This window comes from Orbicella franksi, chromosome 1 (genome assembly GCF_964199315.1).
Source record: "Orbicella franksi chromosome 1, jaOrbFran1.1, whole genome shotgun sequence".
Lineage (NCBI taxonomy): Eukaryota > Metazoa > Cnidaria > Anthozoa > Scleractinia > Merulinidae > Orbicella > Orbicella franksi.
The window spans coordinates 21,785,743-21,802,795 of record NC_138145.1 but is presented as its reverse complement, the minus strand read 5'-3'; the positions used below and the strand labels follow the sequence as shown (position 1 = coordinate 21,802,795).

Here is a 17,053-nt window from a genome sequence, read left to right as displayed (position 1 = left end):
ACAGAAGACTTGAAAATAGTATACTCCACGTTTCCGTACGTCATTAAGTGTTATTGAAGGCGATTACCTATCTCGATTTTTCCGCTCAAAACCTCTTAAATTTTCTTCAAGTTTCCGTTTTCAAGAAGTTAATGCGAAAACGACATCGCAAACATGAATTCATTATTAATTAAAACACAACTCGCTAAATTTTATGCACATTTTAATTTCAGCTCGCGCGGTCGCCTCGTTGTTGCGCCCTTCTCGGGAACTTGATCAAATGGACCCCACACTCATCTATGAGCAGCAAAAATACATCATTTCTTGGTTTAAAGATAACAATAACCGATAGAAGCAATGTTGAATTTTAATCAAAAACATAGAAAATGCACCATTTTCTACGAAAGCCCAAAGTTCTGTTTTGCAGAAGAAAGAGAAATATACAAAATTAGAAAACGCACGTGCCGAGAACTGTAACTCTATTTTGAATATCAACGCCTCATTGCTTTGGCGCTCATTCTGGTCCCATCTACACTACGTCGGAGGATTTTAAAAACACAACAATCACCGGTCATTTTGGATTTGTGTTTCAGGAAAACTCGGGCAGGGAAATCAAATGGTTAGCGCGACGTCATCGTTTTCGAAAAGCTACTAAAACGGAAGGCCGGCGTTTTCAAGTTCCTCCAGTTTGAAGAACTTCTTATCCGGCGTAGTGTGGGCGTGGCCTCATTGTACTGTTAAATAGAGCGCGATCATTCCTAAATTTTAGATAAATTAAACAAAATTATTCATTTTTGGGGAAGAGATTAACATGACCCTTTCTTGCAGCGCGCTACCCTAAGTAATTTCCATTCTTTAAGCGCTTGTGGTGACCGCCCCAAAAATAATTTGGCCTAATTGCTTGCTTCAAATTAGGAAATGTAAACAGGGACTTGACATCAATTTTCTACCGGAATTTAGCTTGCCTGGACGGCGTGGCGGGGATGGAAAGGGGTGGATAGGATACTGGGGAGGAGGGGAAAGGGAAAGGTCGTTTGCTGTAAAAACTCACTTTGTCTGTTTCTGTGAAGCTCTGAAAACGTTGGCGACCAGAAAATTCCGATTGGCTAAGCCAAAATAAGTATCTTGTTAAAATGCAAATATACACAATCTCCACAACAACCACCGTGATGGGAGAAGGCGTATTTACGGCTGGTACTTTGATAAACTTCGCCAGTATGGCGGAAAATTCATAATGGTAATAGGACTGAGTGGAGTCCTGATTAACAAAATCGGACGACCGCGAAGCGGGAGTCCGATTTGTTAATCACGACTGTGATTACAGACTGAATTGGACGACACGATGTCCTGTTACCAATTAATCATAACAATTACAATTTCCCACAGAAGCAAAAATTCATTTGAAAAAGAGCGTTTAATAGTCATTTTTTAAATATCATAATTAAAAATATGGAGAATAGCTTGCAAAATGGCTGTTAAGTTTCTTTCAAACCAGTCACCAGAGACTAAACCTAAACAATTTTACAAAGTCAGTCTCTTGAATTGGTTACGATAGTGATTGTAATCAATGTTGTGATTGGTGGATTTAGTGGAGAGGACTTAAAATGATTGGCTCATGTAACTGTCTGATTACAGGTGTCCGATTACAGCCAACTGTCCGATTACACTGTCCGATTACAGCTTTGCAGATTAATTCGAGCAAAATACAGCAGTTTATGCACCAATCACATTTGAGGAAATTGTAATTGTTATGATTAACGTAGAAATCAGAGCAATAATCAGCCCTAAATGCTTCTCAGGTAGCAAAGATGTTATGGCCGTTTTTGCCAAATAAATTCGTAACCTGCAAGCTCTCTTCGTCACATGCTACTGGGTACGATTCGAAGAAAGTCTAATCTCGCTGATGTTTGTTCGTGTCAAGGACTATGAAAGAACTAGAATTTCGAAAGAGATCAATAGCTGGACTATCTTGCCATCGACTGCTCCAGATTAACGGTTAATAAAATTTGACCTCACGATTTCTAAATTCTTTACACTGACCGCAAAAAAGGCCTGCATGCAATTGTTGATCGGCGCCAGGTCAAATTTGCATAAATCATATGCAGTTAGGACATGGCTGGCGAAAGCGAAAAGCCCGTTTCTTAAACCAGGAATTTCTTTCCCCTTTTCCGTCGCGTTTTTCGCTTCCCTTCCCCATCCCCGTAAATGCTTTTTATTTTGTACGCATTGCTTGCCTTCTTGAGCCATAGATGGTACATAATAATTACCATATATGAAGTACCTACTTGTGTTATGAACCAGTCTGACCGGTCCACAACAACACGTCATCAAGATGGACCCTGCTTCAGGTGCAAGACACAGAGTCTGCAGTGAGATGACTCATCACGTTGTCCACAGCGTTTCATCCGTCGATTATTTCTCAATGTTTTATAAAATTTCAAGGATCAGGCGATAGCCAAGGCCTGGAGTCATTTTTATGCTATGAATTTTATTTCAGCTTTATTTTTTTCGCTTTTATTGGTCGCTCAGATAGCATGGTGAGTGAAGCTGTAGCACGTTTGAACTCGATCATGTGCTGAAATGTGTGAAGAAGGTGACACTCGCTAATCCATTAAGCTTACTTCTCCTTCGTTTTTCTAGCTTTCATGCTCCGGACGGGAGCGAAGAAGCTTCGAACAGCCCTAAGGACGGCAGACCGGAATTGTCGGAGTCATCACACCACCGATCACACTCTGTCACAAACACAGTAAGTCATTGTTGCCTGGATAAGCGAAAGAATGCTGGTTACAGGGTCCATTTCAATGAGTGCATTGTGTCTGGTGGTGGTGGAAGTAAAATGTGTTCAGCTTTCTCTCAGAACTTATGCCCCCATCTGACACATTTTGAAGTTAGGCACACTTTAGAATTTCCTTGACTCTGATTTCAATTTACAAACGTAAGCTTAGATTTGCTTAGATTTGTTAGCTAAGTTTAGTATTTTGTATTTTCAGCACAAGAGAGCTTTCTTTGGGTCGTTCTGGCACATTATTTTACATGTAGGCTCGACAAATTTCTGAAGTGAACTCTAAATTTTTTCCTTGTGCTTTGTCGTCGAAACAATGTATAGTGTTGCTTTGATTAACATGAGCGCTAAGCTTGGACAATTTTAAATTGCTTTTTTCTTTCTTTTTAAAGTTTATTGTTTTTTCATTTTCTCCAAAATTGCTGGAAAGACAACTCACACTGAACGTGAAAAAATCTTTATTTTGTGGGAGATTAAGTGTGCAAACTTGTGTGCAATATATTCTAAATCATGATAGAAGCCTTTCACCTTTATTTTAACATTTCAGAATAATATTTTGATTTGAACATAAATTTTCATAAGATCGCTGGTAGGTTACTTTGGAAACCCTACTGTGAAAGAGTTCTAAGCCTTGGCACACCTGCCCAAGGTGCTTGTCACTTACACCCTTTTTTGAATTTTAACAGAACAGATTGGATCTTGTTTCAATATTAAAAGTGCATCTGTACTGTACATGAATAGTGAACAACTTTACTTGGAGTAAATGCTCTTTGCCCCTTTGTGTATGGTTATTGTCTCTAGAAGTATAGCTATTGCTGTCTCTCAAGTGACTCCCTTTTCATAAAACTATTTGGCCTAAAATGCACCCTTCCATTTACCTTTTTATAATGCAAATAAAAATGATCGCTCTGGTGATTATTCATCCATGTATTCATGAGCAGACTTTTAAGATGGCTTCTAAGGTGGCTCTCAATTTCTTAGAATTCAGAAATGTGCAGCACAATAATCAGTACCCCCCCCCCCCCCCCCCCGCTCCTGAGATACGCACTTGTGTCTCTTCCACAAATGTATGGAAGATTAGAAAAATCAACTGAGCGTCTTCTAGCCCAGCTATGTCCTTCAAATTTGGTGAATACAATCTGCTACATATATCTAGTATGGTAAAGTTGTGATTCATAAGTTGTGCAAAATTCAATATTTAAAATAAGTGATTTGCCATCTGATTCCCACACAAACACTGTAATTTTGCCTACCCGTCAAGATGCCTTCGAAAACCATGATTAGGCCTATTGGAAACTTGTTTGGACCATTCAGTTTGTAGTGAAGAAAACTTGATTGCTGTGTAAGTTTGGTTTGAGATAAATTTATCAAGGCCATAAACCTTAAATTGTTATAGGCTGAAATAATGAGTTTAAATTATTTTATGAAATTTGGATTTTACAGTTTTACAGCAGCATTTCACTTACGATAACACAACTGCCAAATAAATAAATGAACTAAATTTGAAATAAGTATTATAGCAGTTTCAAAATGTTGGTTAGTGATAATTAGTTTCACAAGAAGCAGTAAAATGATACCACAATTTAGATGGATTATTTGTTTTTATTCAACCACAACTTTGCCATCAACTAACTTTGTCATTATCCTGCTTATTCCAGTTATGAGCTTGTTTTTTTGAATTTCCACATTATCCATTCTTGCTTAACTCTTTGTTTGTTTAGTTAAAACCAGTTTTCGTATAAGACTTGAACCTAACCTGGATTGAATGTTATATATGCAACAGGATGTCAAATGACTTTTGACAAGTACCTGTGATCTTTTCAGGTGTTAACTTACATGTGTGCCCTGAATAAAGAATGTGAAATAATTTTTCCTCGTAAATACACTTTAAAATATTTTTGTTGTCAAGTTTTGTGGCAATGCTAGTTGCAATCATGTTATTATAAATTGCAACATGTTTTCCCATAATTTGTAAAAAATAGCATCTTTATTTGTAAGGCCTGATACAAACATGAGCTACTTCTGTGAAAAGACCGTTGGTTCCATCTTTGAAAAAAACCTGAAGACAAGTTTTATGAAGAGCTGTTGACTGGCTTTGTTTATAAAATCAATTGCAAAGACTCTGAGAAAGTTTATATTAGACAAACATCACAAGCTTTAAGATCTAGAACAAAAGAACAAAGAGAGCTGTTTTTGCAGGTGACAAGAACTCTCTATTGGCACAGCATTGTAGGCAAAACAATCGTGAATTCAAATTTGATGATACAGTGCATCTTATTGAATATTGTTCCCAATGGTCTTGAAGATTGTTTTGGAAGCCTGGCATTCTATTTGTGAAACAAATTCTATTAATGAACCCATGCCTGTACACATTCCAGACATTTACATTGTACAAGTTGTTGGCTATTCCCTAGTGAGGTTCTCGTGTTAAAACATTTCACTTGCATCTGGAGACCGTTGTGAATTAATTAAGCAATAGGCCACTTGTTTTATGGGTTTACTGATGCAACAGACTCTGCAGGATGTTAAGAAAACGCAAGAAAAGTTTGTAAATCACGAGCTGCTAGGCAAGTGATTTACAAGCTTTTCAAGGTTATCCTTTCAAATTTCCATGGATATGTTTAATGAAAAGATATGTGCATTATTGACATCCCAGCCAGGGAAAGCCAAAACTGCTTACTACACTTGTTATGGCTAGTGTTTTGCATTCTGTTACTAGTTCCTGTGTAGAGCTGCTGCCATAGATCAGGAACTGTGGTTTACTGGTAAAATAGAACCTAGGTTTTGCTTCTCTATTGCATCTCCAATCAGATTTCATGTAGTATCTCAGTTATTATATAATGCGGAATAAGGTTGTGGTATTTTAACTAAAACATCCAATTAATTATCCATTCTATAATTTTCAGTCAGTTACAACAAATTTTCAGTTTTTTTTAACTTAAAATATATGTGTATGTAAACTTACATGAAAGCCATAACCTGATAGGCAGTGATCTACACATTAGCATACATATTTTCTAATTCTTCCAAACCTTCTCAAGTGTGCGCATAATCTTCTGTGATGCAGTACATATACATCATAACCAGGAACAAAATGATGGAGAAAGCATGTTAATAAAAACAATGTTGTAGGAAATTGGGGATGCATTTTAGTGTTCAGGTCCACTACAGTCAATATATAACCTTAACCTTCACACTTTTCCACCAATTTTGGGAATGAGCTGAAGCAGTGTCAATTTACATCAATGTCATCGTTTTTCATCCCAGATTAAATTTTATCCCATTTTCAGGAAGATGCCAAGAATTCAGACTCAGCTGAAGAGTATTCACCTATTGTGTTGCAAGAGATTTCATCAAGTTTCTCTTCCTCTACATCAGAACTGGAGGAAGTTGTCACTCCAACAGTTGCCCCTGCCACTCCTAGTGATGATATAGAGCCTTCCATTACTACAAGTACTGTGAGTAGCATTAAGCCCCATTCACAGGAAAACAACTATGTGTTCTCCTCTGTGATTCTGATTCCTCCTAGTAATCCAGGACAGATTCAGCCATCAGAAGGTGCTCAAAATGTTGAAGGAAGCACCTACCTTGAAGCTCTTCCTACCACAGAAGCAGAAGTTTTGTCATCAGTTTTGCACTCCAAGTAAGTTGGTGGCTTTTGGGGGGGGGGGTGGTGGGGAGGGGGGGGCGGTTGATGAAGCATTTTGTGTTGGATACTGTATGGTCATGGTAAAAGTAAATTATGTTAATTTCAATGTTGCTTTTGCTACTGCAGCCCTCCAGCTGTAATCAGCAGTAAACCAGCTCCAACCCCGCCCTCACCTATGACCGTAAAAGAGGATGATGATAGCATTACAGCTGCCTTGAACCAAGCAGAGGAAGAGACCAAACCCAAGGAGGAGGAAATGCCATCATTTGACGAATTCAAAAGGAGAGTTTTGCAGGAGGAGGAGGAGAAGAGCAAACAACAGAGTGCAGACAATTCCAATGGAACTGCACACAAACTTAAACCTAAGAAAGTCAAAGAAAGAAAACAGAGCAATTATGCATCTGTGGACTGTGGTGCAAAGATTCTTGATCATAATGATGAGGCATCAAATGCTGACAGTATTTTAGTGGAGAACAAGGACTTGTACATGCTAAACCCATGTAGTGCGAAAGTTTGGTTTGTTGTTGAGCTGTGTGATATAGCCCATGTCAAGAGTATTCAGATTGCCAACTTTGAACTGTTCTCATCCACACCTGAAAGTTTTCGGGTTTATGTTAGCAAGCGGTATCCAACAAGAGAGTGGACAATGTTAGGAACATTTCAAGCTCGTGAGGAGAGAACAATACAGACCTTTCCTTTGGATGAACCAATTTATGCCAAGTACTTCAAGGTATGGTCCCTACACATTTTACTAGTGCATTTTTGTTAGTCATAGGTCTAATCGAATTTTCAAACTCTCCAGTTAATTTTACAGTATGTTAGACATTATGTTTGAGCACTAATGTTTCTTAGCTTTTTGAAAATCTTTTTCACAGATCTTGTATGCTTTGATGACATAAGAACGTACCTGTAACAAATTAATAGAGAAACTATCTAGACTTAATACTTACAGCATGTACATGTACAGAGATGTCATGAGAAGAACTGGTCAAAAATAATGACTAAACTGTATTTCGCCCATTTATGTAGCCCTCTCCTCTTTTTCTGGCAAGCTTTCCACTCACCCTATTTTTAATGAGAAAATATGAGATTCATAGTTTGAGGGTGTGAGCCAGAAATATATTGAAAGCCCTCTTCGTGAGACCTGCAGGCTAGATGGTGGAAATACAGTAGAGTGTGTTTAACAGTAAAGGGTATGACTGGACAGTTGTAGTTTAGTAATAGGAATTTTGAACTCGGCGAAGTGAGGGTGTTAAATTACTAAATTTAAGGGAGTGTCTGTCACCGGGGGATGTACATGAAAGATCTTCCTTCCTACACAATCTGGAGATGCAGAGGAAGATTGTAATCTCCAGTAACTTGCATGTACATGGAGTTTAGAGAATGATCATTTAATGTTGCTGTACAATTGTATTGACAATGTAGGTAGAGATGCTAAGTCATTTTGGCTCTGAACATTACTGCCCACTGAGCCTTCTACGTGTGTATGGCAGCAGTATGATGGAAGAGCTGGAAGATCATGAGATAGAGGGACAGGATGATAATGAAAATTCTGATAGTGACTCTGACGTGCCAGTATTACCTCCAGAACCTGGGGCAAAGGTTGACGATGAACCTAAAAAGCCTAATCTCCTTGAAAGAGCTGCTGATACTGTGATTAGTCTTGTCAAGAAAATTACTGGAAATGGGCAAGACAAAGAAAAAAAAGGTGATGACTTAGAGAAAGCGGGTGGTACCCTTAAGAAAGGAAGTATTGCGCTGAACATCCCTGACTCAAGTGGTGAGGAGGCTTCCAGTGAGAGTGAATCCCAAGCTGAAAGCAAGAACAAGATTGTAACTCTTCTTGTTCATGAAGAGCTTGAGGAAAGCCCAATGGACAACAAGGCAAACAATTCTAATGGCACTTCAGTAGAACAAGATGAAAGTAATGCTAATTCACAAGAAGGGAAATCTACATCTGTAAACACCAGCAGTGAAGATAGTTCACTTTGTAAGGAAGTGGAAAATGACAAGCAATCAAAGACAACCAGTATTGCCTTAACTCCCTGTCAGGCATTTGCTCAAGCAATTGGACCATACTGTTTGGGATGTTTCATGGGGCGATTGTTGTTCTCTAAGAAGCAGTACCAGGATTTTACATTTTTAGATGGTATCAATGGTAGGAAAACGGACCTTTTTAACACAACCAATTCTAATAGCAAGTCAAGGAAGCAAAAGGATAAACCTAATGGAGAAAAGGAAAGAGATGAAGAAGGAGAAGTAAATGAGCAGGAGGTACATGCGACTATCCAGGAAAAGCTGTCAGTCAATGAAATCTCAGTGGAGAAGAATATACCATCAGAAAATGAAAGCCAAGAATCCTCTGCCAGTGTCCTAGAACTCACTTCTAGCAACTTGGATGTGAAGAGTGAAATCACTGTTTCTATTCCATTGAATGTTGCAGAAACAGAAGACACTTCTTCTAGAATTATAAAACCTAGTCAGTCAGTAGCCATTTTAGTGGAACAGAAAAGTGGAACCTCTGATACCCAAACCCCTTCTTTAGTGGAAGTGTCAGTTGTCACAGCAACACCTTTAAATTCTATCCAGTCATCATCTTCCTCCTCTGTGACACTTCAAAGTTCAGAATTACCTGTGTTTGAAGAATCGAAAGTGATTGTTGTAAAAGAAGAATCTGATATTGGCAAGAAGCAAACTGCCAGGGAACCACAACCACCTGTACAGCAAAGCTTGCTGCCAAGTAGCTTGTCAACTATGTCGGACAGCGAAACTGCAGCATCAGTGAATAAGGGCACAGATAGTCAACCTGTTGAGCCTTTAGAATCAAAGAGTATTTCCAAGGAAGAGGAGAAAAGCAAGGATACTACACCAGATAAAATAGGCGAAAGTATAGAAGGTAAAGCTGAAATAACGCCAACTGAAGCCAAAGTTCCAAATTCACTCCACATGGTGCCGAATTCCTCTTCAGATATTGATGTGTTGGAGACAAAACTCACTGATAAAGAAGGACGAGAAGGGACAGCTGAAGTAGTAGAAGACCCACTGCCAGTTTTGAATAGTGCATTGCAAGACAAGCAAGTAACTGAATCTCAAAATCTGCATCTGGAATCTGAAGATGCTGAGAAGAAGGAGACTTCTCCTAATTTAGAAAGCCAGGAGAGTGGTCTTGAAGGCACAACATCAACTGTAGTAGTAGACTTCCAAAGTGTAGGTCCAACAGTTCAGCCTGCCTCTGCACCAATAGATGACACTAATGACCTTTCAGACTCTGTTCTTCCATTGTCAGCTCCACCTATAGCAAGCATTAGTAGCCAAGAGTTTACGGCTGCAGCATCAGATGCTAACCTCGATGCTGCTATGCTGAGTAAAGCACAGCAAGCAGCAGCCTCTTCAGCTGGGCTGTCTTCAGTGGTTGGTTCAGGAGGACACAAGGAGTCCATCTTTGTTCGTCTCAGTAACAAGATCAAGGCTCTGGAGCAGAACCTGAATATGAGTACATTGTACATGGAACAACTAAATCAGAGGTAAGTTGAGTCCATGCCACCGTTCATGCTGGGAGAGCCATCCCTTTTTGATTGACTCCTTCCTACCTTGTACAAAAAATAGTGACTTAAACCACCATCTTTGAGTTTGTACTTGCCACTTGCAGCTGAGTTTCTTGCACACTGTATAGTGTTTAGAGCAGTTTTCACTTGAGTGTTGAAGGAAGTTTGCTTTTTGTGTTGGGTTTTGTGGCAATGAATTGAAAACTGCTCTCTTACTATTGTCTGTCTAGGTAAGTGGTGTCCATGTGAGGAGGTGAGAGCTTCAATTGCAAAAAATATTGCCCATGATTAGGGGGCTAAGTTTCTTTTTAGGGGGGATGTTGCCAGAAGTTGCCATTCAATAAGCGGTAAACTTTTATTTTATTTTTCAGGCAGGATACGCAAACGAGTGCCTCTTGAATTGTTTTGTTCATTTTGGATTACTATAGAATAAGGGATCTTCATTTTACACAAAATTACTTTAGTGTTGTTACACTTGTCTGTAAAAATGCTAGTCATTTACATTATATGAAGAGCCCTCATTCTATAGTCACCAAAACACTGAACAAAAAAAAAACCCAAGAGGTCATATTTTGAGTGTCCTCACTGAAAAATTAGATAGAAGTTTATCATGTATTGAATGGCAACTTTTTGCAACCTCCCCCCTGAAAAGATCAAGTGTTTGTAATTTGAGTGTTGTTACTGTAAAAAGGGAATTTTTGAAGGGTAATTTTGACTTTTCTGCCTTTGTAACTTCTAAGAGGATTAAGCTATTTCAGCTGTGCTTACTTATTAAGAAACAGGTGTTAAAATGTGTTTCTGATTTTACTGATTGCAGGTACCGAAAGTCACTTGATGAATTACAGAAGAGCACTGACAAGAAAGTTGCCCTGTTGACAAATGCTACGAAGAAGGCAGAAGTTGTTGTAAGAACTTGTCATTATTGTAGATATATATTATATATTTAGTAACAACAATGGTAATAAATTACTAAAAAGCTCTTTAAGCAACTTTCTTTTACATGTACATCACCATGTTTTTATTCATAAAAAGCACTGATATTCTAAAATACTAGTTTCATTCCCTTTCCCAGCATCAGGGGTTTCATTAAGGGCAGGGTACCGGGTACATTTCGTGACTGTGAGGGTGATTTTGTTCGCCTGGTTTGACCATCTGAGGAAGTTTTTTCTGATAAAGAAGTCCAGATGAAAAAGTTTTACCCACCTGCATAAACCAGCTGGCCCCTGCTAAAAACGTTAATGAAATCCCTGCAGCATGCATGTATACCATATTATTGCTTGGTCTCAATTTGAGCTGGATGAACATCAAATCACCCAGACTACAGGTGCCTGGTACTAACTCAAGAATTAATGTTATCATTTATAGATCAATAGTCAAAAAGAGCAAATCACAAAAATGCAGTCCAAACTAGACAATCTGACCAGTGTGATAGCAGAGATGAAAGCACGCATGGATCCCCTCAACAAGGAGGTGATGGAGAGGCATGTCATTGGACTGTGTATTGAGATTGTCTTGATCCTGATGCTGTTTGTGGTGTTTGCGAAGAGAAACAACAACCATAATATTCCTGACACACCCAGGGGGTCAGGACACTATATGAATGGTAAGGGCCCTCCTAGATTGGCAATTGAAGATGGCCACAAGGACAACGTCTTCAAGCCAACAGGTAAATTTTGTCAAATATCATAGTCACCTTTAGTTACAATACCATTGTTAACTTGATTTGGATTAAGTCAATTAATTGCCATGCCGAATTTGGGAAGCTAATGTTTTAAGTACATTGTATTAGCCTATCATCTGAGCATATGCAGCCAGAGAATGTTTACTTCAAAGAGGGACTAATGATCATTTCAAAGAACTCCTACTAGAAAAATCACATTTCTAAATTCACCACAAGCTACAACCTAACCAGCACAACAGGAACAAAGTTGACTGTTAACCTGTTTTGTATTCAGTTTTGAATACTAGATTTTAGCTTTTAGTTGCCAGATACTCATCGAGATTCTTAAAAAATGATTTAAATATTAGAAATAATTATTGCAAAATTATTTGAACATTTCATTGTTTCCTTTTAGTTTCTCTAAGTGGAAGGGAGCAGCTCCTGTGCAGCTTTGGAAAGAATTCTGAACCAGATACTGTTGGAGCAAGCACTACTACAGATGATAACAAACTAAACAAGGTCAGATACATGTACATGTAAATAAACTGTTTGTGTGCAAGGCATTCTTGAATACATAACTACAAATTCTAAGAGCCAAATAGTTTAGAGGTGCCAATTATTATTGACTTTGGTTTCTATAGATGCTTATTCACCTCCAGCATATTTGAGGTTGCTGGTAGCCTTTTATATTGTGTGTAATGCATGCTGAAAGATTAAATTAACACATTGACCCCAGCAAGGGCTCCAACCACCCAGTCATCTTGATTCACATGCCATCATACTAACTATTAGGACACTGGTTCCCCCACAAGCTTTTTAGCACTGTACTGTACATAGACCTGTGGTTTATTGAATCGAGCCTATATGCATTGGATAACAAAACATAAAACTCTCGAGAATGATCGGTCAAACTGACAGATGACATGAAATTTTATTGTCAACTGGGTTATGCTGTCTCAGTGTAGAAGTTTAAAAATGTAATTCTTATAAGCAATATCCAGGGAACACGTGGTAGTCAGTAATGATAAGTTTGAACTACAGGTAGGGTTTAGAGATTTTTTTGTTTTTCTGCAGGCCGACCCTTGCAATCCAAGCGAGAGTAAGAAGAAGCGTAACCGCAAACGTAAGGGGTCCAGCACTCCTGATCATGAACCTCCCCATGACTGTCCTTCCAATGCCGACTCATCCAGTCCTGCTAGTTTCGTAAGTCGAACTGCTGGCTTACTCTTCTCCAGTGCCCGTGGACTCTTAAGTGGTTTTCACAATCCTTGGAAACCGAAGAAGCCTTCATCTGTGCATAGTGACCCTGTTCTCTCTGTAAGAGCCGAAGAGAATCACATGAGTGATGTTTCAGCAAGACTTAAGCAACCTGCTATAACCAGAGCCAGAAGTCTCGATTCTGTTCCAGAAGAAACAGCCACAAAAAGACTTGCACCACCACCGCCACCACCCCCTCTCCCTCCAGAGTTTGGAGTTGTGTTCAAGCGCCCACCAGATTGCTATTACTCCAAAAAGGGCAGTGTTAGGAACATCACGTCAGGCCCCCTGAAATATGGAAAATATGGCGTCTTAGATTCTCAGCTGGCGTAACTTGGGCCCCTCGAAGACCACACCCACTCCCCATCCCTCCCCACGAGTACATTTCAGTGGCGGAGGTGGGGAATGTGATTGGTTTTCGAGGGGAATTTGTTGGAGAGTGCGTACATTGCATCTGACGTACTGAAGATCTACTTTTTGCTTTTGTGTAGTACTTAAAGTAACAGAAAACATTTTCCATTATCTGAGGGTATCTTGGTGGGGGCAGTGCTAAATGTTCAGAGTTCTTCTAAGGTATGATTCTTCAGAGCCACGGAGAAATGTTTTCTGTTTCCGGCTTAAAAAAGCCGCCAGTAGAAATGAGAAAACAAGTGCGAGTAGTTTAATTTCTTAAGTATAAATGTGTGTATTAAGCTCGGCAAATTACGTTGTTTTATTTATTTGACAGCATTGGCTGTTTAACCATTTGGCTGTAAGAATGAGGCGGAATAATCTAGCAGTTTTGGTAGACATTGTAAAGAATTCTAAAATTACAGCACAAAACCTACAATGTACCAATCAAATGTATGAGTTCACAATAGACCCTGGTTTATTTTTGCTTGTGATTTTGGAAGTGCAGCCTGAAGACAATCCCATTGAGCATCTTAAGGGTGCTTTACTAAATACAGGAATTCTTTAAAATGTAAGGCATTGAACATTGCATGATGAAAAGCAAATCAACAAAGTTAGTTCTTGGAGGCGAGTCCAGAACTGTATCATTTGGTTATTCCTAGGTTACAAGGAGTGATCATAATTTGGATTGTTAGGGCGCGGTTTCACGTGTCTCGGGTGCCTTGGTTTCGGCTTATCTCGTACAGCCTGTGAGAGGAGGCTGGGCGTGTACTTGGAGTATTTATGCAACTCTGTGGTTTTGGGACAAAAGTAAATTGAAACTATTATTTTCCGTATCAAAAGAAATATATATAGTTTTTTATGAAACAAATTATTTAGAACTTCCACAGTGGAAAGCATATACAATGGAAACTCGATTTGGCGATTTTTCTTCTCCTTTGTGGTTCGAGAAATCGGAATTCCATTGTATTTGTCTTGCACAGTACTAATAAAGCGTAGCCATCTTAAGTTTTACAAAATTTGTCGATTAACTAGTGTTAATTACAGTGACTGGCATCGCTTGAAGAAGACAAAATGTATATTACAAATAATTATATGGGCAATTCTCGTTAAGAAATAGATTTAAGCGACTGTAACTTCGTGCATATTTGTAAAGAAAAATAAGGAAATAGTATATAGTATAAATAATATATTTTGTAATATGTTAGAATAGGTTGATATAAAATGTGATACTAAATAAAAAGAAATAACACAAAGGTGTGCAGAATAGAACTTGTTCAGTTTACTTTATTTTTGTGATTTATTGCATTTATCTGGAGTATTTGCAATTCGCTTAGAGTAATGTTTTAGTTTCCAGGTCGTGATTTTCCCCATTCTCGTCCTGAGAGCCGCCTGTCTCTCTGGGCTTGCGGGGTCTTAACGTTAGGAAAAGGTAGTTCTGTAGATGCTAAATTGACTTGATCGGCTGGATTTTTGGACTAAGATTTTCACAATTCAACCCTTGCAGACGTTAGAGCGTTTAAAACTGGTTTATAAAAGTAGCACGAAAGTAATTTAAGTTTGAAGTCTTACTTGTTTTATAAAATGTGTGATGTTAAAATACTAGGAGATTTCTATGGCTATAAATGTTTGAGGAAAAAAAATTCTAAAGAAAAACTGTTGCTGACATGAGCCATGTAGGGCGACTGGGGGTTAGGTCGCACCCAGAGATCGTTAAGTGAGATCTCCCTCTGCTTTGCCAAAGGAGATCTATGTTCCAGGTTAGGTTGGGGGTGTTTTAAGTACGAGCCAGGTGGCACTGGACACGTAAACTGGCATGATCGAGGTCTTTGTTAATACGTCACAACACTGTCAAAAATTAATAGTTAAGCATCCCTAGGCTGTTTTTATATGGCTGACAATAATTATCTTTCAATGAGAAGACAACAACAGGAAAGACGTCGATTTGTTACAAAACAAATTTTTATGTCAAGGCCGATTACTTTAAGTTTCACAGCTTTTAAATCGTCCTTTTTTTAAAGAAAACAATTTCTATTAGAGAGAGAGATTTACGCAGCAAATCAAACTATGTATATTTTCGAAACCGCTGGAAGTAAGTTTCTTTACTCTCGCGCTTGCTCTGTAATTCTACATCTTCACAGTACGTTACTGTAGAAAATTATTTTTAAATGTTAAACCAACTTGCAGTTCCTGATCAAGAAAATTATGGATTGGATCAGCTCTCTTGTATTTTTTCTTTTTTTGTAATATGTCAAAATTTTACTGTACAGTTCTCCATGTTTCATAAAATCCTCACCAGCAATTCATGTAGGAGGTAATTTTCGCGAAACCTTTTAAGACAGGTCCGCATTTCGTACATACTTGAAGTTGTTTCCACAGCCATCCTTGTTACATTGCCACTGAATGTTTTATAGTAGGTCTAGCTCAGTGTTCGCTGCGTACGGCGACGCGATATTCAGCCACATTCGGAGAGAAGCTTTCCACCAGTCTTACAAGATTACGCTGTTCAAAAAGTTACGCATAGTCACTGCTATCATGATAACAGAGGGTTTCAAATGTCAAACAGCCTCAGATAAAGACATCTAACTTTCTTGACCTCTGTCTTCCCATGCTCGGTGTCTTACAGGCTTATGTCTAATATATCGACAGTATTTGAGTTGATCTGTTATATTCAACGAAGGGTCGACAAGTGGCGCTGTCTTGGAAGAGTATTTGGTGTGATAGTTATTAGTGCAGCCATCTCTTATTGGTGGCAGAATCATGGACTGAATGGTACGCTTCTCAGGTCGTAGATGCCGGAGTTTTCGTGACAGTTCATCGGCAGAAGTAGGCGCACTTTTGGTTGAGCGCAAACTGACCTCTTTGTTGTCCCTAAAATGCTCGCTTTGTCTCCGTATCCACACCATTTCGAAGTACTCCTGTGAGTTAAATGGAGGCTTTTTAAGAAATTCTTTGACTTTTCGAGCCAGTTGTTTATCCTGGTTGTCGTACAGCGAAGGGATGTATCGACGTTTTAAATTCGGTAACGACGAACTGTTAACAAGCCGGGTCGACTCCGCTCTTTTTGCCGACGGATGAGTCGCGGAAAGACTACCGTCTTCGAGATGAACATTGTAGGGTAGTGATGTATTTCGGTTGTTTTGTAACCCTAGATAGATCTCCATGCTTAATTCATATAAAAACATAAAACTGGTTATTGGGTTTCATTCCTGAACCAGAATACAAGTTTAAAAAATAGTGAATGCGCAACTTTTGTTTCGTTAAACAAGTCCTTCAGCAAAGTTACTGGTTGAAAATCTTTCCAGTTGCGTTATGAACTGATAACCAAAACTCATGAATAAATAAGATTATTACCAACTTTGGTTGCTAACAGAACAGCCCTAGGTAATTTCATATGCAGGTGAGTTACCAACCAATAGCCTCAGCAGGTAGCCGTTCAATATAATTTGCCATAAACGTACAACTTCGTAACCGAAATTAAAGTACAGAATAGCGATAAGTTCCCTACTGCGAAGTCCCGCATCAGTTTCAACTTTTTTTTACTGAGCAATTGTTTCTGTTTTGAATAACCTACCCACACATTTGCGGATAATTAGAAAGTCTTATGCTACTTAACCAACGAAGATGAATGTTTACATTTAAAAACTTTCAAAACAGTCATTTCAGCTGCCAGAATTTTTACTAGAACGTTTAGTGTTAAACGACGTCGCTTAATGCGAAAAAAAAAAACAATTTCGGAGAATTTCGTCTTCATAGTCCCTCGTTTTTTGGCTTACAATTCAACATTGTTG

General features: G+C 38.7%; 1 protein-coding gene across 1 annotated transcript; it reads left to right on the top strand.

The window, feature by feature from the left end:
- The first annotated feature begins 258 nt into the window (after positions 1–258).
- Positions 259–15,244, top strand: LOC145497087 (uncharacterized). Its single transcript, XM_081476888.1, has 9 exons — positions 259–2,516; positions 2,620–2,725; positions 6,052–6,404; positions 6,537–7,140; positions 7,836–9,934; positions 10,773–10,860; positions 11,321–11,621; positions 12,031–12,134; positions 12,690–15,244. The coding sequence occupies exons 1-9, from the start codon at positions 2,461–2,463 to the stop codon at positions 13,203–13,205; spliced, it is 4,227 nt and encodes a 1,408-aa protein (XP_081333014.1). The 5' UTR covers positions 259–2,460; the 3' UTR covers positions 13,206–15,244.
- The last annotated feature ends 1,809 nt before the right edge of the window (positions 15,245–17,053 follow it).

Bases quoted from the DNA above. Each gene is read 5' to 3' on its own strand.
- LOC145497087 (XM_081476888.1), top strand. From the start codon at position 2,461: ATGAATTTTATTTCAGCTTTATTTTTTTCGCTTTTATTGGTCGCTCAG. The intron at 6,405-6,536 runs GTAAGTTGGTGG...TTGCTACTGCAG, and splicing joins TCATCAGTTTTGCACTCCAA to CCCTCCAGCTGTAATCAGCA. The intron at 7,141-7,835 runs GTATGGTCCCTA...TTGACAATGTAG, and splicing joins TTTATGCCAAGTACTTCAAG to GTAGAGATGCTAAGTCATTT.